Source organism: Diaporthe batatas (assembly GCF_019321695.1).
Source record: "Diaporthe batatas strain CRI 302-4 chromosome Unknown Contig00012, whole genome shotgun sequence".
In the NCBI taxonomy this organism is placed as follows: Eukaryota; Fungi; Ascomycota; class Sordariomycetes; order Diaporthales; family Diaporthaceae; genus Diaporthe; species Diaporthe batatas.
The window spans coordinates 968,586-996,574 of record NW_025408559.1 but is presented as its reverse complement, the minus strand read 5'-3'; the positions used below and the strand labels follow the sequence as shown (position 1 = coordinate 996,574).

Sequence of the window (27,989 nt, the reverse complement as noted above, 5' to 3'; positions counted from 1 at the left end):
CGACAAACACTGGCCGGGGAGGGCCCAGCGTGGGTGAGCCCTACCGAGGCGTATGACGGTGGCATGTTCCTCGGAGCACAACAGCCCACAAGGGACAATCATGGACAGATGTGTCAAGATTCAAGCGGACTGACTGATCGAGGGCATGTCAGATCGCGGGGCTGGGGTGGACGATGCTTGGCATGCAACGTTAGCCGCCTTCTGTGACGCCTAAAAGCTTGTCTCTCGGTGGGTACCTAGGCAACTAGGGTGGCAGGGCGGGCAGGGTTGGCATTCGAGATGGAAGCTTGACTGGGCTGGCGCTGTGTCTTCACAGCTGCTACCAGTCAGCCAGTCAGCCAGTCAATCCAACCGTCAGCAGGCAGCAGAGCAGGCAGAGGGGGGTTCAGAAGGGCAGAAGGGATGAAAAGAAGAGAAACGGCCAGGTTCGGCGTACCGTACCACAGAAAACGTCAGAGGTGAGACGTGGTGCACGGGCCAGCAGGCTGGGCAGGGAAACCGTGGCGGTTTCGCCTGGAGCATCAGGGGCTCCACTTCTGGCCGCCTCCTGCTCCGCCAGGCCACCGCAGAGCCCGCTTCGTCCCGTCGGCGCCGTCTCATGTTGGACCCGATTCGTCTCGTCTGGACCCCGGCTCCAGGCTCTGAGGACCCAGCTGCGACATGTTCGTGCAACACGTTCATGCATCACCTCCTCTGGCAGATGTCTCTTGGGCCCAGAGGCTGTGACGGCGACGCCAACGTCTCGTTTGTCTTGTTCGTCTCGTCCGGATTCCGTCCAACTGTGGCCCCCGCCGGGGCCACACACCCTTTCCTATTGTCCTATTCTACCCTCCCTCTCCCACATGTCTGTTCCTTTTGGAATCCAATTTTGACTTTCGCCCGGAAACCTGCCAATCTCTTGAGCTTGTCACCGAGCTCCCTCAGTTTCAATTCGCGTCAAGGCTGTGCCTCTCTTTTTATTCTTTGTAATACGTACGGTCTTTTCTGTCGGTCACTCCTGGGTCCAGGCTTGCGATATCGTGACGGTTGAGCCGCACTTCGGGATCGTTGGATATATTGATTTGGGAGAAAAAGTAAAGGGACGAGCAAGACGGGAAGCCGATACGGACAGCCAGAATAAATCCAACCAAAAAAGTCCACCAAGATGCAGAGCCCACTCACCACCGCCATCCTCCTGCTGGCGGCCCTGACGGCGTCCGTCTTCGCCTCGCCCATGGCCGGCAGCGACGAGGGTAGCATCAAGATTGTCGAGCGCGCACAGTTCACCGAGACCGTCCTCTCGACGCAGGCGGCTTGCCTCCAGTACAGCATGATAGCCAACATGTCCGTCGTTGGTGGCAACAGTAGCTACCGCACCGTCTTCCTCGAGAAGAGCAGCACCGGCACCCTCGCCAACTCGGCCATGCTCAACAAGGCCATCCTCGTCGCCCCCAACCTGACCGCCGACGTCGAGCTCAACGCCCAGTGCGGCAACCTGACTGCCATCGCCATCCAGGAGGCCGCCCTCAACTTCACCCAGGGCAAGGTGGCCCAGTTCACCTTCACCGGGACTCCAGGCTCGATACTCGCCGGGCCCGTCATTATTGTCGTGGTGCTGGCATGCCTGCTCATCCAGGTCTTCCCTCTTTCGGCACTCTAGCCGCGGCGGCCAGTCTGGGACGGAGGTGGAGTGATGGAAAGGCCGAGGACGGCGGGGTCGCGGCTCGTCGAGAGGTTTGGGGCTTGGGCCGGCAGTATGGGTGCGAGGCACGGTCTTCCGAAGGAGGTAGACTGAGGGGGCGGGAGGCCATTTCCAGATGGCGAACTGGCCGAGTATTGCATTCGCAGCGTCTGTATCTACCTAGGTACGTGGTAGCTCATACTAAGAGTACCTGGGCAATCGATCTGGCGTCTGAGCTTTTTTTAAACAAAATCCGATTTGGCATCTGCCACTATTCATACCACCTCTCGTTGCCTCTAGTGTCAATATTGAGCTATCCATCCGTTCTCGTATGTCTGCACCCGAGCAACATCTAGGTAGCCCTGGTTGCTATTTGGGCTTACTGGAAAAAGTCTTTCGTACATACACTCTTTCGGGTCTTGACCGGCGCCATTTTTTAATTTCTTTCCAATACTGCAAAGCCACAGTAAGTCTAACTGTATTTCAAACTTGAGCGCGCTGAGGTCAATATCACACACAACCCGCCGTGCCTATCGATTCTAGCGTCCGCCTCGGGTAGCGAAGCGTCACGCCGCGGTCGAGAATGTCTTGAACTTTATGTTTGATCTCATGATGTATAGGATCCTGTAGTACCATGGGACATATCCGCAGAGGCCAGGAGCAGAGCACCTACGATCCGCTCATTATACTCTGGTTCTCTGAACTCTTCCCGGGATTTGACAAGGCCGAGATACAACGAGACGCCTTTGCCCGCGAAACAAACCGTCCTGCGAGCTGAGTGTCATAAGCGGAGCAGCCTCAACGACCGGGGCTGAGGAATGTGCCCTCATCGCTTCTCTAATGATTTGAATGGAATCGTCGGAGAGCACAGTACCTTTGCCAACGGCAGCGTAACCAAATTGGCGGGCAACCCTGACTGTGGAAACAGACTCTCGAGATACTATTTCATACTCTGAAATAATCTTCTTGCGACAAGGACACGAATGGATCCCTGGCAAGTCCTCACTTCTCAGCAGGTCCCACTCGCCCAGCGCAGTCGTGTCCAGTTCGTGAGCCGCAAATTTACTAAAGCCAGCCGCTGGTATCGGTTGGACTCATGGCAGCCCGGGTTTCGTTCCCTCATCATGCTTCCCCGGTAGTGATAGCTGATGGGGCTGCTTGGCCGCGACGTCTGCATACACGCACATCTCGTAGTGCCAGTGTAAAGCCTCCTTGTTAGACACACAGCAGAAGGTCGCCTTCTTGCCCTCGCATTCCGTGATGCTGTCTTATGGACCGAAGACCCAAATCTTTGAGGTAGATTGTCCGATCACGACTAGTCGGGCGGGCCTTCTACGTGTTCCAGGAGCAAGACGCCGTGTTCATGAGGATCCTAGGGCATGCGACATCTTCGCGCTTCGTCGTTGTCTCTCTTTCTCATATTTGACCTCGGGACATGGTAGACGTCTAAATGTTGAGAGGGCGTTACGTGGCACATTTGGCGCTGCGGGCCATACCATGCTAGTTGTAAATTACCAGCTGAGTGGCGGCCTCGGAAAGACATGGCGCAGTATTGTCCGAACAGGTTGGACAGGGAATTAGAACTCTCAAGTACCGATGGGAGTCCCGTGATTTTCTTTGGCGGGTTTGTCTTGAGCTTTTGCCCTCCTTTTCTGGCTTCCTCCTCGGCCGTCTCGAAGGACGACGGAGACTGGTGAGTCGGTCGTTGGGCGGTACCGGGGGAGGGGGCGGTTTGGCGATTTCTTGTTCCACTCTGGTGCAAGCCTTCGTCTGAACAGCATAGCTGTGGTCAATCAGTGGTACCTTTCTCGTCTCGTCGGGTAATTTCCTAGGGAGATTCCAAAAACGTGATCAACTCCCGCGTTGTCACCACGCTCGAGATGGCGCACGGCACGCTACCTCCCTGGCCGAAATATCTGGCCATTCCCGTCCAACAAGCCGACATTCATGTGCTGTCGTTGAAGACAGAAATGCTGCCATATGACGCGTGCTACATATGTAGGTAGATGTTGGCTGGGTGTGTGAAGGGTCTATCAGAGTTGAGGGGGCTTTAAACTCGAGAATAGTGCCGAGGTGATCGTTGATTGATGTTGTTCAGCAGATGTAGCAGAAAAAGTGGTCAGAGAGTTGAGGGGGCCGGTACGCAACATTATTGCAAAAGAAAAGCCTGTGTTTCTCCTGCATTTGGACTGTGGCCAGCCACGCCTATTTCGAGTACTCGCTGGACCCAGTCTTCGCTCCGCAAGAAGCGATATGAGGAGCACGACAAAAAATGATGCGAGAAGTCAGACTCTGGCGAGGGTTTCTCGTGCCCCATCGAGTACCACCACCGCTCGACAAGGAGCCCGGGATGAGATCACATGATTGACTTCTAGAGACCAGGTGTTCGACTTCCAAGGCATTATATATTAAAGAGGCTGTATACTAAGAAAGCACAGGCCCACGATGCCCATACCGCCCAAGTTGAAGAATGAGCCAGCCTTGGAGCATCATTAGCCTCGCTCAATATCTTGGCGACGTTCCCGATCGTGGCAGGCTCCAGGGTGGTGTTGTGCCAGCTGCCGCTGGTGAAATACGTGCTGTGAAAGCCGAGGTCGACGACGCCGTCAATCTGGTCTGTGAGCATCTGCAACGAGGCGTTGGTCGGCCCGCGGAACTGGTGCACGATGACGACGCTCTGCGGCAGGAAGGCGCTGTTGTGTGGCATGCCGTTGCCGGTGGTGAGGTCTGCCGCCTCGAACGGGGTGTAGGGCATGGGGCAGTCCCAGGAGACGTCCTCGGCGTCCGGGTCGGTGGTATAACACGTCTCCTTGGTCACGACTGCCGAGGCCATGTTGAAGAGCTGAGCCTCGTAGTCCGGGTCGACGACGTGACCGGCGTTGAGGACGACGGTGTACTTGCCCTTGTCCTTGCCCTTGGCCTCGAAGGTTTCGTTCGCGTAGGTCACGAGATCCTGGTACAGCGAGGCGTTGACGGGGGAGGAGCCGATCTCGTCGAACCAGAGCCCGTGGATGGAGATGTCGGCGTCCTTGTTGGCGTCCCAAGTGGGAGACCTGTCCCACCTGGACCACTCTAATATGTCGGCCTTGACCTCGTCGGCTGGCCGCTGGCCATACCTGGTGTAGACATAGCCAATGGTCTGGGCGTTGGAGAGTTTGCTGATGTCTGCCAGGTGTGTGGTCCAGTCACGATTACAGCCGTGTTGGATGTAGTCATCATTCTCGACATTGCAGTAGCCCTCGTTGAAGCCGGAGGGATCACTGGTGTTCTGAGGCCCGTTGTTTGGATTAATTATAATGTAAAAGTGCATGTCTGGGTTATCCTTGATGGCGTCGATGGCGGCCTTCCAATTTGGGTTTGTCCATGTGGTATTCCCCGGGTAGACATAGAGAGGCACCATGACATCGGTGCTAGCCATGGCTATCGCAGCCAATGCTGCGAGGCCAGGGAGGGGCCTCATGCTGGGGGCAGCAGTCCCTTGCAGGGGACGGGAAGACGAGGATCAGGATAAGGTATGAGCAGCATACATAGTCCCAGGCAACTCAGGTGAGGAACGACGAGCAAGAGAGGGCCGGATCTGCGCAACGGCGGTCTCGGAATGGCTTAGCCGTGGCCACACAACCAAGGGTCGTCGGCCTGGTGGAGGTAGCGCAGTGCAATGCAGGGCGGACTCGGATGGGCAAGGGACTGTTGGGGCCACAGCAGGTTGGAACGGACCTCAGCTGGGCGGGAATGAAAAGTCTAAATGCCCATCAAAGAGGAAGCAAAAGAAGCCGGGCACGAGACACATTAAAGGGGGCTCACAGCCGCCCACAGCAGGGGCCGCTGGGCCAGTGCTGCTAGATGGCAGATGCTAGCTTGCATGCCCAGGTACAGTACTGCATGGTGCATGGTGCATGGTACATGGCTCGACCAAGAACAGCTAAAGCGCAGACTAGCCGGCTGGCTGACTGGCTGACAGCACAGTAGACCATCTACTTGTCCCAAAGCGTTGGGATCCCTCGCAGCTGTGCGCCATTGCCTGCAGCTGAACGGGCAGAGGCTGCCCGAAAAGGGCCAACTAAGACACATAAAGACCATAGGACCCCTTATCTTTTGCAACAGCGGGGCAGGATGGGCAATGGGGAGCCGTTGGAGTGGCTTGAAATACGGAGTAGTTGCTTACAGAGCACCTACTTAGGTACGGGGTAGTGACGCTTGGCCCGCTGCGCATGCATGTGTGCTTATTATTCAACCAAGCTGCCAAGCAACATTCCCCACAGACACACCCAACTCTCGTATTCATTTTCGACTCATTTCATTCAATTCAATTCACGTGCACTATCATCGCCATCAACCACGTTTCAGGGGCTGCCGGCCGCAGTCCCACCAGTCGACCACCATCGCAGCTCGCAGCTATCTTGTGTGCTGTTTTTGTGCCTGGCCCAGCAGCCCAGGCGGACCAAACCATACCGACCAGAGCATCCCCACCCCCTGCAGTGGCACTTCGCGTCCCATCCGTGTCACACCGGTACCCGAAAGCTAACCCAAGATGAGATCGAGATAGTACCGCCCGCCCGGAACCTTGGGCACACGGGCCGCCTCTTGTATTTTAGCTTAATTATCGCTGTCATGCCCTCTGACCACGACGTCGCCCCTTACGGACCCAGTCTGCCTTGACCCACCTGGCGGTCGTGAGTCCTGGCGGTGAGCAAGCAGCGTGGCACGGCGTCGACGAGTACGTAGTCCAGCAGTTGGTGTATGATGCAGTCACATTCCGCTACTGCTCTTCTAGATCCACGCCGACCACCTCCTACACCTCATATCCAGCAGGAGGGTGCAGCCCATCCGGCACCTCGAGGGCGCTCGAGTAGTACCCCGGGTTGGAGCTGCCAGCCCATGCCTCCTTGACAGCCGGCAGGACCGTCCTGCCGCTGGGACTCTCAACGTCCACGTTGGGCGACGGATAGACCGCGAACGCACCCTTGTTGTCGTTGAAGACTCCGTCGTAACTCTGGTTGAAGAACATCGTGTCAAGAGGCGGTGCGGACGCGTCGCTCCACTGCCTCACGGCGTCTCCCGTCTTCTCGGCCACCCAAGAGAACACGTTGGCCCCCGTGTCCCATCGCCCCAGCGTGTGAAGGTCCCAGTTGGCCGAAACCGTGGCGATCTCCGAGTAGTGGTTGTAGAAGCTGCTGTCTGTGGAGCCCACCAGCCCCGCGGGGATGGCGTCCCCGAGCAGGATGGCCAGCACGCGGTTGGTGAGTGCGTAAGACGAGTTCTCGTCGAAGGTGACGAGCACCATCTTTTGGGATAAAGATTGTCAGGGACATGGGGCGCCGGCAAGGACATTTATACGCCCTTACAGGTGGGGATATCGGGAGGAACTCACCGTGTTGTTCATGAAGCCGGTGTCATTCAAGAGCGGCTCGAGAAAGGCGCGAGTCCATTTGCCAGCGACGGTGACAGACGTGTCGTGTCCATCCGACGTCATGTTAGGGGTGATGAACATCCACTGCGGGAGGGTCCCCTTGGCCAAGTCGTCGTAAAACAACGTCAGGTTCTTCATGACGCCCAACCGGTCGGCGCGAGCCGAGTTAGCGCCGTAGATGACGGCCGGGTTGTGTTTCCGCACATAAGCATTGGCTCCGGTGACCTGGTTGACAAATTCCTTTCCTTGGAAGCCAGTGTATGGCATATCTTCTTGGTATTCGCCCCATGCAATGCCTTTTTCCTCCAACAGGTCGACAATGGTGGAGACGTTGGCATCAACGGTGCTTTTGGCGTCATTGTTCATGCCAAAGTAGTCACCGCCATGAGAGGCTATATAGTTTGGCTCGGACGGGTGGGTGACGCCAAAGTAGTTGCTGAGTGTGATGCCCTTGCTGGCGAGCCAAGCCAGGTTGGCTGTGAGACTGTCTGTCAGCAGTTGGACGGGTGAGGCAGCGGAGATGTTGCACAAAAAGGGGCCCGGGGTCGTGCTCACGATCGCCAACAGCCATGTCATAGTCGGTGTTCTCGAGCCAGATCACAGCCAGACGGTCAAAGGCCTTGCCCTTGACATTGCTGACAGGGCTGAGGGTATCGACGCCCGTCTGCTGGGCAAGGGCAGCGCCGGCGGCCACCGCCAGGTGGTAGGCGACCTGAGCTCTCATGCTGGCTCCTTGAAGAGGAGAGAGGGTCTTGCCTGGCACAACAAAGCAGAGACGTCGAGGGCCAGGCCGCCGGGTATAGGGGGTGGGTGGACGGCGCGAGGCATTTGTAGGACGCCTGCCGTGCGGGTGCCCACTGGACAGCCGCAAAGGTTGGGACGGCGACTGACCGAGTCCTATTGGGGGGCCGTCCGATCTCTTGCAGACTTCACCCCGACCCCGACGGAGCATTCGCGCACGTATGATAAAATTGCCCTAGAACATGACCAGTGCACCAGTGGATCTGATTCGCCCGGGGACTGCAGTTCGCGGTCGTTTCCGGCAGTTCTGGCATCTCGAAGGGAGAGATGATGGGCCTGTCCAGCCAATGTGACCTCTGATACTATGTGGTACGGAGGTAAAGCAGCCACCAATACGACGGCATGCTGCTGTGGCCAGGGTGTGGTCCCTAGATCTTATTGGACTAGTCTCCAAGAATAGGTGTTCTCGCAAATGGCCTTCCACGATTGGAAGGTGTTCGCCGGGTTGAAGCCTCCCAGAATTCCCCAGAATTCCCCGCCCTTGCCGGTTGAGAACACACGTGTGGTCTTGGCGTCTGGGGATTGGCTCAAGCAGCACTTACACTACAAGAGCCTCCGGGCCCGCATGTTCTAGCCTCCCAGGCTGCAGGGCGGCAGGGCGGCCAGGGCCGTCTCGAAATTCCAGCCTCAGGGCTTGGCTGAGGCAAGCCTCCAACTCTGGCACTGAGTGTCGGGTTGGCTCCAAGCTAGTAGATCTCACGACCATTAACAAGGTCAGACACGTTTTGTTGGTGCATGTGTATAATCGTACGTGCGTTCATGAAGGGTGAGACTTTATGAAAGAGAAATTTCATTCGCTTATTTACTGCTTCAATATCAACGCTTTGTCAAGCCAATAAATCATGTTTGATATAGTATATGCAGCATCTGGCATAGCCGACGGACTTAGGTAGTGTGTCGTGGCATTCGGTGCAGCTTTTGTGTCACAATCAAGTGCCTGAACACTCTAGCTGCCCGGCTGTACTCGTGGGAGACTGCTCTTCTCGCCCACTTGCGAGTTGTTCTCACTCCCCGAGTCGACATTCGCAAGCTGCCCTTGTTTTGCTGCCCGTCGTTTTTGAAACCAGCCATCCGAGTATCGCACCACCGCCAGAGTAACGCCAACGGTGAGAACAGCGATGTCGATACCGAAACCGCGGCGGTACAGCGGCTTGTCATCCGCGCGGAATATCTGGGCACCATAGATACCGGCAATATTGGCACCCATAATAACCCTAATTGACCGTGTCAGTACCAGTGCTGAGAGGGCAAGTGCTTTCATCACATTCTATGACAGACAGACTTACATTGCCATGGCCAGAGCTCGCTCTTCCGAATCTGTGCAGGTCAGGGACATCCAGGCAATGTTCAACGGATGCGGGAATGTGCCGAATGTCTGCGTCCAGACAACACCGAAATACCGGACGCCTCGGAGCCCACGTAGTTCCGTGAAGATGCGATTGAAGACATAGCCAAGGAGATGCAGACTCAACCCGGCCATCACGGTCTCGCCACGCTTGTTGCTGTTTGCATAACAAGGCCCCGTTAGTATCGTTTCTCAAAACCCAGGAGGCTTAGTATGGCTTGACTTACAAACGATCCGATATCACACTAAAGCTGAAAGACACTGGGATCTGGAGGAACAGACCGACCGAAGCGAGAGCATTGCTGGTAAGGGCAGCAAAGCCGAAGCTGCTGACGATCGAGGGCGAGTAGGTGTCGAAGGCACGTTGCGGCCCGTTGTTGCAGAGCGTAATAAGGAAATGAACCCAGAGACGCCAATTGGAGAACTAAAGATTCGGTCAGTCCTTATTTCTGTGAACCACCTTGGAGTGGCTGTCCTATACAATGCACGTGCAGCTACGGGAGGGGGGACTATGACATACAGCCTTTTTGAACGCGGGCAGCCCGATGCGCTTCTTCTTTCTGCCCTTGGCTGGGTCGTCGAGCAGGACTCGTGTGCGCAGGATGTGGACTTCCCGTTCATTGAAAATCGGCACGAAGGGTAAGAAAGTGCTATGTGGGTTCCTGAATGAGTCCGGGAAGAGGAAGCCATAAATGAAACCACAACACACGGTGAAGGCACCCATGATGGCAAAAAGCCAGACTGTAGTGACGTTAGTCATACTAAGGATCCCAAAGAGTTGCATTCTAAAAAATCCAAAACTTGAAAGGCGAGGATCCGTAAGAGGAAAAAGGTGATACTGACACCAGCCGGGCTTGCCGCCCACACCACGCATGTGGAGAATCCCGTACGCCAGAAGCTTTGACGAGGCCTGCCCGAACTGATTTCCGAAGTAGAAGAACATGACTCTCTTCGCCGTCTCTTTTCTGGTATACCATGTTGATAGTGTCCAGAGACCGCCTGGGATGAAACCAGACTCTGTGACTCCCAGGAGGAAACGAGTGGCAATAAAGGCACCGTACCCATGCTGGAAAGCCTGGAAAAGACTAACAAAGCCGAAAAGGAATAGTTGGAGGGTGAGCCACTTTCCAGGCCCGACCCTATAGAGGATCATGTTGGAGGGTATCTCGAACAGGACAATTCCCAACGAGAGCATCTGCTGGCCTACGTTGAACTGGTCCTGATCAATTCCGACGTCCTCCATAAACTTGTCTGTAATTGCATTGGCAATGTTTCCTCTGTCGAGTTGCAAGCAGAAGAAGCCTAGGGTGAGGATCGGCATGATGATAAGATCCAGCCTGAGCAAGATTGTATCAGCACCCATTCGAGAAATGTGGAGATGGACTGAGTTGAACCCTTACTTTCTCTTGGCCTTACTCTCCTCCTCTTTGGTCCAGTTGACCTCGTAGTGGAGGGACTGCTCATCGTCGGCCGCATGAATAGGGTCTGGGCCGGGCAGGACTTCTTTCCTGTCGGGCAGCGACATGTTGTTTCCCGTGTAGCAATATCCCGCGAGGCTCTCTGGTAAACTTGCAGGCCAAAACTGTCACAGAAGATTACAGAGACGAGTGGCCTGTGCTGCAATTAAGCCAGGATCCTTCTACGAGTCATCGCATCCTTTGTCCGCATTCACGAACTCGCTTTCATATATATGAAGACTATGGGTGAACGACCGCATTCCACATTGTAATTTGTTCATGATGGTGAAATGCCCAAGGCTGAGCACGCAATGAGAAGCTACCCTCAATTGACTCTATGATCTCTGCGATAGGCATCTTGGAAAGTCTTGGAACCGAACGAGTTTAGACTTGGTGTCTTGGTAGAGCTTGATCTGACCCGCGGCCAAGAGGCCACGCCGCGGCGCCAATACTGCTAGAGCACACGCGAGAACCTTAGCTGCGGGACAGTGTGACACATTACTTTTGCTCAGCTTGTGAATTCTTTTCTCCTCGGGTAGTAGTAAGCAGAAAAGCTTTAATTCGTTAGAGAGGAGCGGACCGGGCCCGCCGACCACGGCGCACCGGTCTCGTCCTGCTGTCCGCTGTCATCAACCTGACCGCATCCCAGCCGCCCCCACTAGTTGGTCCTGCCAAGGGATGGGCCAAAACCTTGTGAATCCAGGCATTCGGTATGCCCACTGTTAGAGCAGGCGACTCGTCTAGCACCGTGCACTTTCTCGAGACTGATCAAGTCTTTGTCTCTGCCTGTACTCGGAAAATTCCTCCATAAGCCATTTCCAATATGCTTCAAAGTCAGCCGATTATAGGCTACAAAACTTCTTCACTAGTAGTGAGATCTTTCGATAGCCTTGCGTGCAAGAAAGGAATACCGGCAAGTGTAATACCTCAGTGCTGTTCAAGATATTCAAGACCCCGGGTCCAGGGCAAAGCACGCGATGTACTAGAGGGTGCTCGAGCTCTCCGGGGTTCCGTGATCGATACTTGAACCACGGCTAGGCATAGATGACTAAATGTACGGACTCTACTAGTATGGATTTCATGTGGAACTCTACTTAGAACCCATGGAACCACATCAGCAATAAGCTTAAATTTCTGGCTAAAATGGGATCTAAACTATTACCTGTGCAGAATCATGTATAAGGAAAGGTGTAATTGGTCTGGCCATGTACTCGCGTGCTATCGCGTGCACCCGGATTCAAATGAGCTTCATTTCGTGAGATCACAATGCCCGCCAACTCAGAAAAGGTTGGCATTACATACTTATTTACAGACAAGGACACCTTGTCGGCTCACTAACCGGTGTCACATTGTGCTTTCAGCTCGGCGTACCGCCCGCCCTGGACCTACAACTTGTGCCTGTCCTGCATAAGTACTTAATGACGATCGCGGGTGACCCGACCCATAAGGCTGATGAAACATTTGAATTCTGCATGTAGCTCAAAAGCTATGCACTGCACATTGCTTTGACCGATTCAAGATTCTCGTATGGACCCAGGCTATATCTAGAATTTGCCCAAGAGATCACAACGCATTCTACTGCTTCAGTCGGCTATTAGCCAATGTACATAGACCTGGTTGACAAATAAAGTCATAGCCGGGCGCCAGCTGGCAGCCAGGAAAATAATGTTATGACTACCTACCCAATTGTCTATGTAGCCTTTCCTGCTCCATAACGACGGGCCTAGGCCATCGACCTAAACAGCGGAACCCCCCACCACGTGGCGCTACGCCCCCTTACGACGCCTTTGCATCTCCCGTTTCCTCTTGCATATACTTATACCTGGCCATTCGTTAGTATCCGATGTGCGGCCTGGGTTAGTGCCCGAGGGCCCAGAACCCCCGCGCGGGAGGTCCTGCTAGTCAAGCCCGCGGCTGTTCTGGCGCGATTGTGTCAAAAGCGGCTTGATGGCATCACTTCCTAGGCCCTTGAGTTGTCCCTGACTTTCCCTCGAGAGGCCCTGCCCCTCTGGCAGACACTTCTGGCCACGCTTCAATTGTGCCAATCCACGAAAACTCCGGGTTGGGCTGCCATGCTAAGCTAGGCTTGTCAGCCTCACTCAAAGCACACACAGAATATGCGCGGTAGTCTCAGGTGCCGAGACGTCGTAATGAGTGAATAAGAAATGTGTGTGAATCACTTCCAGCCCGGCAATTCATGGCATGGCGCAGGAGACTCCCCGACAGACAATGGAGAGATTATTCCTCGCATGCGTCGCGTGAAACTAGGTTGCTTGACTTGAACGGCCTTTTTGGAAAAAGCCTCACGGATTTCCAGCGCTTTTCTCGGCATCTGAAAATTCGCCACAATTGCTTTATGATTTGCTCAAGTGTCGTTGTCAGCTGACCTCTAATAAAGCTCCAGGGCTGTTTTCACCGCACATTACTACTTGGTTCGAATGTTCACATGATACTTGCTGCGTTGGACCCGTTGCTCCCAAAGCACGGCAGCCATTTTTCCAAAGCCCTTTCGAACAGCGCTGTTCCTGCAAAATATGGTTCCGTACTTATGTAGCTACTGAACCCGACCGTGGAGAAATTCTGATGGTAGAGATCACTGGAGTTGAGCAACGCCCTCATATCACTGACATGCACCATTCCATCATAAATCAGGCCGAAAATGTCGGTGTCCTCAGGCGGCTGGTTACAGTGCGGGATGATTTGCGTGGTCATCCTACCTGGTGATCCCCGTTCCGTGGAGGCAGGCGACAAGGCGCGCCAAGGATCGTACTGACCCCCAGTCATCATTGTGTTGGACGGCTGTATTAGCCAGCCGCCATACTTATTTGATGCTTCGACGTCCGGGCTGGCTGGGAGAATACCGGGGAAGGTGGAGTTGCAGTTGGCCTGAAAGTAGTCTGTGCTGATAAACTGCGACTGGATCGTATGCTCGTTGTCTGGGTTCCCTCGCTGGTAGTACCCGTACTCGGAACAATACTGGTATGTCCAGCTGTAACCCTGCACTGGATCTGTTGGATTGGCTGAAACGACCTCGTCGTAGTTCAACTCCGCGAGGGCAACAAGGTAGGAATTCCACGCTGTACCAGTATCGTACTCGAGTGCCAGGCCTGAGGCGGGGGCAATGGACCGCGCGGTGCCACCGTTATCTGTAGTGGAAACATTTGTACGGTTTTGAGTCTCCCAAATGTCGCAGAAATGTAGTACCGAATTTTGAAATCCGAAATATTGATAAAAGTCCAAAGGAGTCAGCAGCAGATTGCCAACACTTGCGTTGTCAAGCCCTTCCACATCTTCCGCGCTCACAGATGGGGTTGGATCCGACGGGGACGCTTGGACAGCAGACAAAAGCTGTCGCTTCACAGATGTTACATCCTCACTCGTGCCGTTGGCGAGGATACCGTCGACATATCGAGTAATTGCAGTCAAATCAGCCGAACAATTCCTGGTCATGCTCCTTTCAGCCTGTGCGTAATACGTCCACATATCCACAGCTGCTTCGGTAGGCGGACTCGAAGCCCAGGTCGCATAGAAGGTGTCCGGGTTCCTTACTCTTAACTGGGCACCGCGGATTCCGGGGTAGCTGCCGCCCAGCCAGACCCAAGGCGTCAGCCGGGGGGAAAGAGAAGCACTGAGGTTGGCAGGGGCCTGGAAGTGGTGTGCGAAGTATACGGTATCCTCGAGAGCTTGCTCCGTGTTGAGATATTTGTAGCCGACAGGGTCAAGAAGTTCTCCGGTGGTGGTGTTGATGGGATAGGGATAGCTGCCTTGGTCCAGACCGCCGTAGTACCTGTGCTCAACGAGCAGGGCAATGCCGCCGAACCGACGAGCAAGTGCCATGATGGCCGAGGGCCCTGCCACCTCGTTGAGGAAATAAGGCACCAGGGGCTGAGCATTCTGCTCGCCAGCATCAAACCAGAAGACGGGACCACCTTGCCTGTAGAAAGACGCGTTGTACCAGTAACGGTTCTGAAATGTGCGGGTGTCGGAAGCGTTGAAATGGTCTACTGGTATTGTCATCCACGATGGTGGGTAGTCAGAGCCGTTGATACTGGCGATCTGGCGAGCATTCAACCCTCCAGAACGAGGTAGCTGGGTATGTCGCAGAAAGGTGTCTTTGGCTCTGGGAACTGCTGCCTCAACGAGCAAGGCAGCTCGCAGCAGTGAGAAGATTGTGGCCGTCAACATGGTTGTAAGTAAGGGGGCACTGGTCACTACTTAGGCAGTGACAATTACATGCAGCGCAGAGATGCGAGACGTGGAAGTTTGAATCCTTTTAATCCTTTTAATCCAGGCCATATCAATCTCGTCAAGGCAGTGAGTATCTCAATCTCCCCTTCTTCTTTTTTGTGCTTCCTTGTCACTTACATCACCACAGCAAACAAGTCTTACCCGGCTGCGACCTTCCCAGCGGAGGCTGGTGCAAGGTGTCGAGTGTTCGGCCTTGAGCGGGGTGCATCGCACTAACACGGAGAGGATGCATTGCTGTGGAGGAGGGAAGGCGTCTATGACGAGGGCTGATGGCTGTTATCAAGGTGATGGAGGGCATAGGGTCGTTGCATGATAAGATGCTTCTGATTAAACGCTGGTCAATGCACCAAGACAGGGGGGTCTGAAGGGTCAGGGGTGGGTCTGCCTTGGGCTCTTTAGCACCCTGACGCGACGAGACGCGTCCACTGCAGCGCAGAAGCCCCACCGGCTGTTGAAGTTGCAACCAACCTCATCATCAAGCAGTCAGTCCCCCGCCTTCAACCCTTTCCAGCAGCAGCATCTTGTTGGTCACGCCCGGGCAGAAGTCACACAACCTTCCACAATGTCGGATTTCGAGGATGAGATGGACATTGACGTCCCTGCACCGTCCAAGGACATCACCTTCTCGTCGGACAACACTGCCAAAGGCAAACGAAGTGCCGCCAACCTACCCGTCGAGGCCGAGGACAGCTTGCCATGGTGAGTAGGATGGGTCCCTCCGGAGCACACAATACTGTGTGTGGTCTTTCGATCTGTCACTCACAACTGCGCCAGGGTTGAGAAATACCGTCCAGCCACCCTCGCCGACGTCTCTGGCCACCAAGACATCCTCGCCACCATCAACAAGTTTGTCGACTCAAACCGTCTTCCTCACCTCCTCCTTTACGGCCCTCCCGGTACCGGAAAAACCTCCACGATCCTTGCGCTCGCCCGCCGCATCTACGGCGCCGACAACATGAGGCAGATGGTTCTCGAGCTGAACGCCTCCGACGACCGTGGTATCGACGTAGTGCGCGAGCAAATCAAGACCTTTGCATCAACAAAGCAGATATTCACCATTGGGGGCGCCGGAAGAGGCGGCAGCAGCAGCCTGGCTTCCTACAAGCTGATCATCCTGGATGAGGCCGACGCAATGACAAATACAGCACAGATGGCTCTGCGCCGCATCATGGAGAAGTACACGGCCAACACTCGGTTCTGTATTATTGCCAACTACTCGCACAAGCTGTCCCCGGCCCTGCTGTCGCGATGCACGAGATTCAGGTTCAGCCCCCTGAAAGAGGCCGACATCAGGGTGCTTGTGGACAAGGTCATCGAGGAGGAGCACGTCAAGATCGACTCTGACGCCACCCAGGCTCTCGTGAGGCTCAGCAGAGGTGATATGCGGCGAGCACTCAATGTGCTTCAGGCTTGCCATGCCTCCAGTAAGCCCGAATACATACCTACCCTCTTCGATTTCTTCCTCGAATACGGTTGGCTGACCAGGCTCTAGGCACCCCGCTGCAGCCACGCGACGCCCCCAAGATAGCAGAGGCGGACATTGTCAGGGAGACCATCACTCTCGAGACCATCTACAACTGTATCGCCGCGCCACCTCCAGATGCCATCCAAGACATATTGCAAACCTTGCTGAGCACCAGTGACGTGACTTCTTGCCTGACAACTGTCAACACGTTGAAGGCCGCCAGGGGCCTCGCCCTCGCTGACATCATCACCTCCTTGTCGGAAGAGGTGGCTAAACTGCAAGTCAAGCCGGAGGTCATGATAACATGGCTGGATGCTCTCTCGCAGATCGAGCACCGGATGGCAGGAGGAGGCTCAGAATCAGTTCAGACCGGCGCAGTCGTCGGCGCCATCCGAAACGGCGTTGAGCTCATGGGCTGAGTGACGGCAGTGGCACAACACACACCTGGGCAAACGTAATGTATGGGACATGGACGATATTGCATGCTATGGAGTTGGGGATCTGGAAGCTTGAATGACTACCCGAGGGTTTTACTGGCCGAATTGGTAGACGATCGCTCATATTAACCAAACAGGCTTCAGGGCCTGTGAACTTTATGCTCGTGGTGCCGGAACCCCCGATGCGTCCCCTGTGCACATCTCCCCTCTTGGTGCCCTCATGCCTCCCTCTCCCTGCCCTCAAGCTTGTCTTCGACAAGGGGCCACATCCTTCTCACACACCATACTACCTGCTTGTCAGACGTCTCGTGATACCAACGGTGGCTGGGGTTCCTCAGCTCCATCTCCTCGTTCCGCCGGCACCTCCTATCCTCAACGTCCAACCTGTACAAGTAGTGCAGAGCATCAAAGTTCGATATCGCCTCCCGCGAGGACCCGTCAGTGTTGGCGCCCAGGTAGCCCGCCTTAAACAGCTCCAGGACTATCAGCCAGAAACACTCGCGCTCGGCGCTGTGGAAGTACGGCTTCCCCTCCAGTTCATCTTTCTGTCTCATCTTGCCCTTGCCCGGCCCTCCGTCCGGGTCGGACCCTGCGTGACCTATGTTGAGTGCTTCCAGGGCACCCACCATTTCCCTTGCTGTCGTGTCCGGGAGGCTTGCGAGCCTCGCAATGAGTTGCGACGGTTCTCTGGCTCTGGCTGCCTCCAAGATGCTGTAGAGGTAATGGAGCACGTCATTGTGGACGTGCTCTGTGTTCTCGAGAGTCTTGCAGATATCGGCTGCGTAGTTCCAGCAGATGATGTTCCACAGGGCCCGCTGGTGGGGTGTCAACTCCTCTTGGTCAGGTATGTGTCAATTCTGTTGGAATGAACTTGGCTAGCCATTATCTCTGTAATTGTTGGGTCTTCTCTTTCCAGTCTTTTGATCTCACGATTTGAGACTCGGTTGTCGAACGTTTGAAGTCGCAATAATCTCTTTTGTTGAGCGTGGGATTCTGGTGGGACAGCTGCTAACGAAATATCGGACTGCTGTATTTATATGCTTTCGACCCGTAAGTGCTCGGCATGGATGAGTTTAGTGACACACCCACAGGCCTTCGTCACGCAACAGGAGACAGTTCTTGGTGTCATTCCGTGTATTCTAGCCGTGACTGCGATGCATGATCCTTTATGCCCCTCCCGCAGGCAATCGCCTTGGTTTCCAAGTCATTGCAAGCAAATCTTTGTCTTAACCCTACACTTTCTCTGTGCAGACGAGTTTTGAGTGCGGAATCGGTAGATGTCAAGATCCATCCATAGCTTCATGAGCATCAGGTCCTTGATGACCGGCGAAAGATGCACCGGAAAGCCCTTGTCATGATGTCTGTCAATCGGTGGATACCGACATCCTGATGTATCAAATCTTTTGCGAAGGCTTAGAGATTAACTAGAAATTCAACCTTGTGCTGTTGAAGAGCTACCTACCTAGGTACACAAAATTTATTTCTTATTTACCTTCTGGCCCATACCTATGCGTTCCCAGGGGGTGACGCTCATACTATGTCAAAAGTGACAAAATCAGAGGCACCATTTGAGGCATCCTTAATGACCTCCCCATTCATGATTCCTAATACCCAACATGGCCCAATGTGGATGTAATGGTCATCAATACGTCTGAGCACTACTGGTACGTCGCAACCAATAATGACGCAGACATGGTCGGTTTCCTTCATTCCTGGGGGGCCCCAGCCTAGAAACCCGTCAGATGTCCAAAATGCTACATAATTCATTACTAGCGAAAGCCAGTTTGATGTGAGCTTAGAGACATGATTACTCAGGGTTGAGGCGTCGAAAAGACCTTCTGGTAGTGTTCCCGATTCAAGAAGACGACTTCCCAACGTTCCAGAGCCAATAAACTTATCGACTAGAATCGAGTGAGAAGTGATGCCGAACCTGGGAGCAGGCGGATGATCTTGAGATCCTAGAGTGAGGATTCCAAGAACACATATTTTAAGCATGTCATCCAATGGTGTCGAATGATCAATGTTCTTCCTAGTGATTGGATCCAAGTCGAGGAATAGCATTCTTGCCAACGCTTGGAGCAGTGGGATCCCCGTGACGTAACGATCGTTCTCGCCACGGCTCGAGATATACTCTTCGCAGAATGGAGCCCAAGAGCTGTAGTCACTACCCGCCAGTCGACGAACAGCTGAGGTACTGTCGCATATCAGCCCCACTACGGTCAAGGTCCTGCCGACGATCTTGAAACAATATCCATCTTGTTGCTGCGACAGTGTAATTGTTTCTGAATCACCGACTTTCCGAAGCCTAGGGGGCCGGTTGCCGTCTGCGCACAGTCGGTATTCGCCATGGTAGATTAGACCCCAGGTGAATTCTTTGGACAGCGCATCCCAGTCCGGGACCCAAGAGGGCACGAACAAGTTGTGTCGGGGATGCTCGGGGGTGTCGAAGAACGTGCCATGGCCGGCCTCGCGCAGGACAGATAATCGCTTCTCCGCATCAATGTTCTCTTTTGCAAAATTGCAGAACACGTCCTCAATTGACGCAGCATAGTCTGGTTTGAACTTCCGATCGAGCAACCCCAACACGCTGTAGAGTTTGTCCCGAGGATCAGTAGCTTGCTGAATGCGCGCATGAAGCACAAGCTCATGCCAGATCAGGGCCAGACCCTCTTCCGGCACATTTTTTGAATCTCTCATGAGGTTGGATAAGTTGGGAAGCTTGTTGAGCACCCCCCAACTAATGACTCTGCGCCCCTCCCGGGTCGATAACAATGACCATAAGCGAGCATTCACGTGCGGGGGGCACGATAGGCCTTCGATGTGATGCAACCATAACCATACGATCGTTAAGGCGATGAGAGGGAGGGTCTGCTGCCCGCAGAGCAGCACAACATTCCGTGATAAGACAAGCTCCTGAGTGATCCACGAGCGAGTGAAGTAAGCTCTCTGAAGGATCTTTTGGCAGCTATGCCAGAAGTTGTTGCGAGTGAGGCTCGTTGCACCGGCGCCTTTCTCATTCTCCTGCCAGAGGTTCGTCTGCTGAGGGTCAACCCACCCGAGTAAATTTCTCTTGTGAATGGAATCCATCATCTTGGGGTATATATCCTTCAGAGTCGTTAAGGCGCTCTCACTTTGGTCATCATCAGGGCCAAGCCACGAGATAGTTCTCGTTGCGGATCGGTATATTGAGCCCATAATCTGGACTTGGCTGTTCCTCTCCGGAAAGTCGTCCTGGTTTATACAAACTGCGTCGATCCAAATGGAAAAGTTTGCCAGCTCCCACTTCGGAATGACGCAGCTTATTTTGCGGTAACGAGCCAGAAAGTCAAACAAGTTCCCAGTGGCCTTGAATTTGGTGCCATTGATAAGTAGTGGCGTCTGGCTCATGTTGACTCCCCAAACGTACGAGAGTGCGATATACTCGAGTGAAGCATCATCTAGGGAGGCTGTCACCATTCTGCAGCTGACCGGTGTGGATTCATCGTCGATTTCAGAGCAGTCCACCTGCAGCAGCCTGATCTGCCTGCTCGATGGGTCCAACGGTGTGTACAAGGGCGGGGAGGCCATGTTTGTAGAGAACTGCGAGGGTCTGAGTTTGTGCTTGCCAAAACCTAGCTCAAGAACGATGCCCGTTCTGTTTAAGTGGAGTAGAAGAAAAGAGTAGGTTGGCACGGCTTGAGCATCCGTGGACACACTTCTTGACTCGAAGACTCCGAGTTCTGAGCTGTGGACTTTTGCGGCTGACGTTTGTCCCAGCTGGCTCAACTTGAATATGCGGGAAAATATTTCAGCTCGTCTTGGCAGTCCACTGCTGTCTCGGAAAAACGAAGCAGAGCCCCCCCCTGGTAAAATTACCCCTGTCAAAATTTTTAAAGGTTTATTAAAAACGTAGTCTTTTTTATATAACTTTTTTAATACTTAACTTAAAAATATATAAAAAATATATTTATAATTCTTATAAATATCTTTATAAGGTTAAATTTTTAAAATTATTTTTATTTAAAGTTTATATATTATTAGGATTATAGATTGATTACTTATAGGACTAACTAATAGGTCCGTGCATCTTCTTATCTTATCAACCTAGTAGTCTCTATACCTCTTATAATAAAAACTTAATAATAAATATTCTAAAAATATAGATATATAGAGATTTTAATAAGGATTATAAATATATTTTCTTTATATTTTTAAGTTAAATATTAAGAAAGTTATATAAAAAAGACTACTTTTTAATAAACCTTTAAAAATTTTGACAGGGGTAATTTTACAGGGGGGGGGCTCTGCTTCGTTTTTCTGAGACAGTGGTTCAGACACGCTAGTGCCGGAGACCTAATGCTGCCAGCGATTGACAGAATCTAGGTATTTTGCAGCTATTTACTTCTATTGGTTGATATCACGCATGGTGTTGTTCGTCCATGGAGAAAATATTTGGCATTGAACTTCAACGACCGAGCATCCTCCGATGCCGGTCAACGCTCTTTTATTGTGACACTCTTTGCCCGGAGGTTTCACGACTTGGTTATGTGATGGGGATCTGAAGAGGTCAATGGCCTCATCATCACGTTATAAGACCATCCGTCAACTTTCGCTGGCTTTCTAGGTACCTAGGTATCCTTTTGTCCTAGCACTTTTCAAGTTCAAAGTTTCGTGCATGGGAAGAAAAGAAGACCAAAGAATTCTGCATAACGCGTATAAAATTCCTCGGCACGGAGATCAGTTGCGCCAACCACTCCGTTTTGTATGAGCCACCTAGGTCCTAATAGCACATCTAGGTATTCTTATTATCAGATGACTTAGTGCCCAGGCCCATGTGATGCTTTATTGACGTAAAATGTTGGCCAAGTGGGGCCTTTAATTGTAGCCATTAGTGCCGCGTATTCCCTTGCAGTTCCGGTCGCTTCATCACTGTATTGTGCCTTCTGCGCCTCCTCTTGAGAAATCTATTCTGCCACTTATCTCACTGTGAATGAATCCAAAACTGCTCCTCCAATTTCTCCTGTTATTTGGAACTCAAGGCGAGACAACCGTACATACACTGTTCTGCCAAATGCCACCCAGACGGCCGCAACTCTGATCAGGGACTCGGCTTTGTAGACTTTTATACGCAAATGACAGTGGTCGTTGTCTCCAGCCTCGATCCCCTTCTTCAGTGCAATCTGAAGTGTCCAGCTGCCATAAACACCCACTTTGTGGATCTCCTGCGTGGTCAAGCGTGCTACAGATGCATTCACATTCACCCAAGCACTGACTTATGGTGCTTCCCACCCAACCCCGCATCCAGGGAAATCATTCCAAGAATCTATGTTCGCAATGCCGATCATTGCTAGCTCGCTCAAAAGCCCGCCATAAAAGTAAATCCAATAACGCTTCAAGACTATGATCACGTTTGCCGGCCGTGTTGGGTTCGGGCGTGCCTTGATCTTGGCTATGAGGTTCACGAGCTTTTCTCAGGAGCCACTGTGTGTCCACGGATCTTATTGAAAGCACTTGCATGGGTAAAAGTGAAGTAAATACCCCAAAGTTCGCCCTCTAATGACGGCAAGTTATCTGGACTAATCACACATGCCTGGAACTCCTCGGTAGTTATTCTCCCCGAGCCCACATTTTCAGTGCATTCTCTGGCGTCTGGAATCTGCGTTGAGGACGAGCGGATCTCTCCTCAGAAATAAACAAGCGGCCTCCGTCCGCGGTGATGTACGCTCAATTCTATAAGCGTCGCTGTTTGGCAGACCGCCTCCTGTAGGCTGACGACGCCGCCCGTCTATGCATCGACAATTCCTGCTGCACGGCCGCAACCCGTAAAATAGCAATGAATTTTGGCTATAACGTCTATTTGTGTCAACTCATTGCCAGAATTGTCCTCCCTGGCCTTCTCGGTGGCAAGTCTCTTTCCCCAAGACTAATGGGGCTCTATGGCAGGCGAACTTCGATGGCCTGGCATTGCAGATAATTCGCCTCCGAGTGCTGATCAAGGACCAGAGGAGTCCATGTTGTACTCAAGTATTTACAAAGCCATCGAAAATCCAGCAATGTAGTTGAAGCTTAGAACAGTAATACACTTTTTTTTCGTTCTTCACCAGTGAGGCCAAAGAGTGGCAGTGTCCATGAAGTCACCTGCGGCATATCCGATGTAGATTAGTGCGAGGCCAAGCTGCAGTGCCCGATCCTTTTGGGGTCAATTCCCTGCCCAGGTGACCAATAGCCTGAGATCCTCTTTGGAGATCTTTGTCCACATTAAACGGATGCGCTGCATCAAGACGCTCCCGTGAAGACTGCATGAATTGTCAATTTCAAGCTTAATGCCGGGCAGGTGCCATAGGTGGAGTATGGGATGTGATTGCACTTCTTTATGCATCTGCTCATGAGGAGCAGGAAACTTGCGCATGCTGGCCATTTGTAATGCCAGACCTGTAGTGCAAGAGTGCCCTGCAGACAATTCTACGTTGTTCCATCACCAGAATCGTACATGGGTCTGAATCGGGAGTAAAAGAACCCTCCAAAACCAATCTTCCATAAATACAAGGCGTTCAGTCTGATAAAAAGATAAAGGGCCACGGATTGACAAAAATGAACTACCTATGCGGTCACTGCATCTCAGAAGTTTTGACAGTGTGAGCCTGAAAAGGATGGCATTGAATGCGAAGTATCACCAGGGGCTTCAGGTCCCATTCGTCCTTCTATACTTTGGCTCCCCTATACCATGTGGACTGCAGGGGTGGTTGAGTTGGCCAACTATCTCGGAATGTCGGAAGGAATTCGAGATCCCACCCACCAAGACCGGGGTTGAAACAGCAATAAGGTTTTCTCTATTTGAAGCGAGGCTCCCGCGCATAGTGAATAGTGTTCTTTTTTGCTGATCTAGACCTCGTGGGTTTCAATGTGGAATCAATTGATATCTATCCCCTGGCCATGATTGGCATTGCTTTGTGCAAACGGCCACGTGCAGGAAGCTGAGTGTCGAAGGCAGGTTGCACAGTTTTGATATCGGTTGGAAACAACAATCCGGCATCTGGTTGGATAATTCAGGCTGACGTTGATCCTGCTGAATTATTGTGTTCCCACGGAGGTTGCCTGCGAATCGGATTGCGTTACCATCTCTTCACCGCCAGTGTGACACGAAAACGTAGAAAATGAATTGCATGGCGCTATCGAGACATGCATAACTTGGTACCACCGCAATGCAGGCCCCCATGCCCATGTTTGCTCGTGTCACGCAGGTGGCCGATGCATAAGTATGACAAGATCTCTAAAATGCTGGGGGTTTCGGCATTCTGTGAGCCATAGACACCATACCGTTACTTTCCAGTATCTCGGAACCTGCCTTCGAGCGCAATGGGCAACACAATCTCGACTTGTCTCAAAGCGAACCTAGGCCATGTCCGCAAAAGACACAGCATCCAGCCAGCCACGGGCATTTCCGAGGCCATGGCAGAGTTCATGCCAGACGAAAAACAGACACCCCCATATTTCTGGGGAGAAGAATGGAATCAAGAGAGAAGATTCAAGCAGCATGTGAAGCACAGTGGTTACGAAGAAGCGCGCATACTCATAGGTCGCGGTTCTCAGAGTGATATAGAACGCAATATCAGCAAGGGCCTGAAGGCAGTTTCCACGGCGTATCGCGTCTTGGACGAGGACAAGTGTGATTCACAGTCCAAGCAACATGGTCCAGATCCCGATATCTCGTACCAACAGCAACTTGACAGTATCAACATCATCGACGTTTGTCTGTCTGATGACCTAATGGCTTGGAAGAGAGAACACCATGCTCTTGGGCGCATCTCTTCAGACAGCCACCGCGGTCGGCGGCGGGCTTCAAACGAGGTCATTCAGCTTCTAGGTGCCGAGGACTGGCCTGCGCCACTCCTGACCACGGACGTGTTATTTGGAGCGGGCCTGATGAACATGCTCATAGGCGCCTACGATGCCCGTGTACTGTACAGCAATTATTGTATCGATACAGATTCTTTCAACGAACCCCAATCTGAGAGATCATCGCCAAGGTCCAACAGGTCAGCCTCCGTCTTCTCTGCCTTCCCAAAGTCACAGATCCCACTCGGACTCGAGCGCCGCAGGGCTGTCGAGTCAGGCCTGACCTACACCCATGACAAGAGTCAGTTGGAAGCCCGACATGAGACTCGCTTGAATGGCTGCACCGCGAAGATGGACCGTGAGACAGCGCATGTTGTCCACTTCTGTGAGGCAAACCGGGCGGGAATAGCTGCCGAGGCTATGGGAAGATGCTTCGACTCAGCTGCAATCTACGACGATATGGTCTTCAGCAGTGCAGCGACCGACATTGTAAACATTCATTCCGACTTGGGCAGCAGCGAAATTGCCAATGCCTGTCTGAATACGGCTGACATTACGAACTCGGGAGTGGTAACTGAGGACGCTCTGAGGAGGGTTTATGATGCATTTGCTGCTGTGGGGGCGCGGTGTCTGACCGAGCGTTGGTCTGAGCCAGGCGGAGGGATGAATGGGATGCTCTATGTTTGGCACATATTGAACGACCGGAGTTCCTTCTTGCGCAAGGCAGTCCTCGGCTGGAGCAAAATACGCAGAGATGACATCAAGGGGGGACAACGGGAGGCTGACTTTGACGAAGTGTTCGATGTGAACTACCACACAACAGGGTACAGCCGTTGCCTGAAAGTCGCTTGTAATGGGGCAGAGTTGTGTGATGGCGTCGAAAGGCTGTTAGAAACGGCCGGCACACGCAACAAAGAACTGCTTCGAAAGCTCTGGATGTGTCTTGCCGGCTGGCCCGTGAACTATGCCAAAGGTGGCATTGTGGACGCGGACCGAGAGGAAGGAATCGTTCAGTCCTTGGCGACGGCACTAGCTCAGGTGTACCATGATGGTCTTGTGCTCGAGGAGCAGTGGCTAATTGCGCATGCTCACCATCACGCCTGGCAGATCAATTATTTGATGGAGGCGGCTATGTTTGGTGGCCTACTAGACGGTGATCGGCTGACGGGCAACGTTGGATAGCCAAGTTGAAATCATCAGGTCGGCCAGAGTTCTTTCAAGAATATAGCCCAGGTTGCCCTTATTATCATGCATTAGGCCGAGTATCCCACATAAAAAGCATAGGTATGTGACCTTTACACCGTAGGTACCTATGAAGGCGCCATGTGTGTCCTCGGACGTATACGGAATAGAAGCGAAACCACTTATGTGCACATGTGACCTTTGAGAGTTTTGATACATAGGTGGTCATGTTTTTATCATGCGACCGTAACACATTAAGAAAACACAAACTCTAGTTTCAAAAGAAGGAGAAAGTGAGTAAGGGGGAAAAAAGAGTCCGATGCCTTTGATGACCTCACCACCTGAATTCTCCCAAGGAACCATGACCCGCACTGAAAATATCACGACATCTGGAGGCAAATTCTTTGACCACTTCCGGTCAACAGACAAAGCGAGCCACAAGGTTGCAACTTCCGAGGATGACCATAGTCTATCATATTCTCAATAGAAGACGATCATTCCTTTCATCTTTCCCTTGCCCCACTCCCAACTTAGACCCCTGTCGAGGAGTCCCTTGTGGTGTGCTACGGCCAGATGTTGGAAAGTTAAGTGAAACTGGAAAGTTCTAGACCTGACGCTCAGTATTCGAAGGTCTGCCCAATACGAGCACTTTGGTCACTATATATGGCGATGTATAGGATAATATTCAAGCGGCTCTGGCCATTCCTGTGGGGGGAGCCAGATACAGGATAGCCGGGTCAGCGTCAATCTATTAATACAACGAACCCAACATGTGTGTGTGATGTTTCTTCTGCTTTCGGAATAATTAAACATACTCTGTCTTAAAGTCCATCCCATCAAAAGGTTTGGACTTAAGTCACATCGAGAAATATCGGAACTGTCAGGCTCATTCCTATGTGCTGCCTCCTCACTTCTAGTATGCCGATGGCGATGCGGATCCTACAGCGGGCGTTTTGGGAGTCCTTGGTCTCGGGGTCATGGGCCTTGAGAAATTATTGGTTGCTGGAGTCTGGGGCGACGGATGGTAGAGAGGAGTGGTGGGGATAGCGACCTGAAGTGGCGAGTACAATTGCTGCGAATTACCAGGCTGTTGTCGTTGCCCCTGATACTGAGACTGCTTCTGCTTCTGAACTTGCATTTCTTTATGAGCGGCTATCCGCGTGTCGACTCTTTTCCTCCGACGACCTCTGTGTTTGAATGCAACAACGGCGTAGATCGAAAGCACAAGCAGTGCGATGACTAGAAATGCCGCAAGAGCTCCTGGAGGGGAGGGGACATAAGTGTTGGCCAGCTGCAAGCCTAGACCCCCTTGTATTATGGCGAGTGCCATCAAAAGTCTGCCGAACCACGCATGAATATTCCATACGAGCAAAACCTCTTTATGGCTGAGGGCTAAGCAATGGTGAACAATGCCAATTATGGGTTGTAAAGCTGTCAGGCTGACCAAGACAGTACCGAATCGCGGGTGTGCAGCGTCCCAATTCTGTGATTCTCAGTCAGAAGTGTCCGTATCAGCTGCTATTTCAAGACTGTGATCTTACAATTCCAGTCTCAATAGCCAGATAACATCCCAGCCCGAAACCAGTGATAATCATGGACAGTCCTACCAGTTGTAGGCATATGTGCGTGTAGGCCTGCCCTCGTCCTGGCGGACCGATGTGCGTTGCAATTGCACCGAGTGGGAGCACGACGACGTATGCCCCAGCCATCATGCATGCATGTGCTGTTTGCATGGCCCCGCTCATGATCGAGGGTGGTAACACTGGAATGGTCTCTGCTGAAGAATCTGGGGCGCTGCTGGGTTTTGTGTTCTGCTCGTCGTCTACTGCGTGCACATTGTTTTGTGCTTTCCTGGCGTCTGCCGACCCCGGAGGTACTATCTCGACGTTGACGGCCCCTTGCCAGTTCTGACCAGCGAGCGCTGTGAAGTTCATTTGGTTATAACTTTGATGCTTGGGTAATGAAGCCAGTGCTCTTACCAAGATCTACGAGTGTCACGGCATAAACCACTGACAATCGCATATTGGCGTTTGAGATTGAGTTTGTGTTCAATGCCACCGCGGTCAACTCATGAACATCTGTGTATACCGATTTATGTTCCCGAGTTGGAGTCGTTTCCGAAGTTTGGACACCATCGGTTGGAAACGTTCAACCAAAATGATCAGTAAG

At 52.7% G+C, this 27,989-nt stretch overlaps 9 protein-coding genes across 9 annotated transcripts; 3 read left to right on the top strand and 6 right to left on the bottom strand.

Annotated features, from left to right (window-relative positions):
* Nucleotides 1-1,144: 1,144 nt before the first annotated feature.
* KVR01_009673 (uncharacterized protein) lies at nt 1,145-1,639 on the top strand (the record flags this gene model as incomplete). Its single annotated transcript, XM_044790813.1, has 1 exon — nt 1,145-1,639. One exon carries the CDS (start codon nt 1,145-1,147, stop codon nt 1,637-1,639), a length of 495 nt encoding a protein of 164 aa, XP_044640921.1.
* A 2,422-nt stretch (nt 1,640-4,061) lies between these two features.
* On the bottom strand, nt 4,062-5,120 carry KVR01_009937 (uncharacterized protein; the record flags this gene model as incomplete). The annotated part of the gene is made up of 1 exon (XM_044790066.1): nt 4,062-5,120. One exon carries the CDS (start codon nt 5,118-5,120, stop codon nt 4,062-4,064), a length of 1,059 nt encoding a protein of 352 aa, XP_044641185.1.
* Nucleotides 5,121-5,921: 801 nt separating this feature from the next.
* Nucleotides 5,922-8,384, bottom strand: KVR01_009848 (uncharacterized protein). Its single transcript, XM_044783666.1, has 3 exons — nt 7,626-7,928; nt 7,032-7,546; nt 5,922-6,944 (listed from the first exon to the last, which is right to left on the bottom strand). Exons 1-3 carry the CDS (start codon nt 7,792-7,794, stop codon nt 6,453-6,455), a joined length of 1,176 nt encoding a protein of 391 aa, XP_044641096.1. The 5' UTR covers nt 7,795-7,928; the 3' UTR covers nt 5,922-6,452.
* Nucleotides 8,385-8,817: 433 nt separating this feature from the next.
* KVR01_009651 (uncharacterized protein) lies at nt 8,818-10,741 on the bottom strand (the record flags this gene model as incomplete). The annotated part of the gene is made up of 5 exons (XM_044793038.1): nt 8,818-9,085; nt 9,158-9,373; nt 9,444-9,640; nt 9,737-10,553; nt 10,617-10,741. The coding sequence occupies 5 exons, from the start codon at nt 10,739-10,741 to the stop codon at nt 8,818-8,820; spliced, it is 1,623 nt and encodes a 540-aa protein (XP_044640899.1).
* Nucleotides 10,742-13,115: 2,374 nt separating this feature from the next.
* KVR01_009710 (uncharacterized protein) lies at nt 13,116-14,858 on the bottom strand (the record flags this gene model as incomplete). The annotated part of the gene is made up of 1 exon (XM_044792373.1): nt 13,116-14,858. One exon carries the CDS (start codon nt 14,856-14,858, stop codon nt 13,116-13,118), a length of 1,743 nt encoding a protein of 580 aa, XP_044640958.1.
* KVR01_010122 (replication factor C subunit 3) lies at nt 14,172-16,982 on the top strand. Its single transcript, XM_044788718.1, has 3 exons — nt 14,172-15,620; nt 15,696-16,345; nt 16,414-16,982. The coding sequence occupies exons 1-3, from the start codon at nt 15,484-15,486 to the stop codon at nt 16,803-16,805; spliced, it is 1,179 nt and encodes a 392-aa protein (XP_044641370.1). The 5' UTR covers nt 14,172-15,483; the 3' UTR covers nt 16,806-16,982.
* A 59-nt stretch (nt 16,983-17,041) lies between these two features.
* KVR01_009975 (uncharacterized protein) lies at nt 17,042-17,706 on the bottom strand (the record flags this gene model as incomplete). Its single annotated transcript, XM_044782371.1, has 2 exons — nt 17,042-17,638; nt 17,695-17,706. The coding sequence occupies 2 exons, from the start codon at nt 17,704-17,706 to the stop codon at nt 17,042-17,044; spliced, it is 609 nt and encodes a 202-aa protein (XP_044641223.1).
* A 456-nt stretch (nt 17,707-18,162) lies between these two features.
* Nucleotides 18,163-20,576, bottom strand: KVR01_009863 (uncharacterized protein). Its single transcript, XM_044795020.1, has 2 exons — nt 18,286-20,576; nt 18,163-18,223 (listed from the first exon to the last, which is right to left on the bottom strand). Exon 1 carries the CDS (start codon nt 20,388-20,390, stop codon nt 18,354-18,356), a length of 2,037 nt encoding a protein of 678 aa, XP_044641111.1. The 5' UTR covers nt 20,391-20,576; the 3' UTR covers nt 18,163-18,223; nt 18,286-18,353.
* Nucleotides 20,577-24,045: 3,469 nt separating this feature from the next.
* Nucleotides 24,046-25,882, top strand: KVR01_010041 (uncharacterized protein). The gene has a single exon (XM_044789243.1). It carries the CDS (start codon nt 24,159-24,161, stop codon nt 25,818-25,820), a length of 1,662 nt encoding a protein of 553 aa, XP_044641289.1. The 5' UTR covers nt 24,046-24,158; the 3' UTR covers nt 25,821-25,882.
* Nucleotides 25,883-27,989: the final 2,107 nt, after the last annotated feature.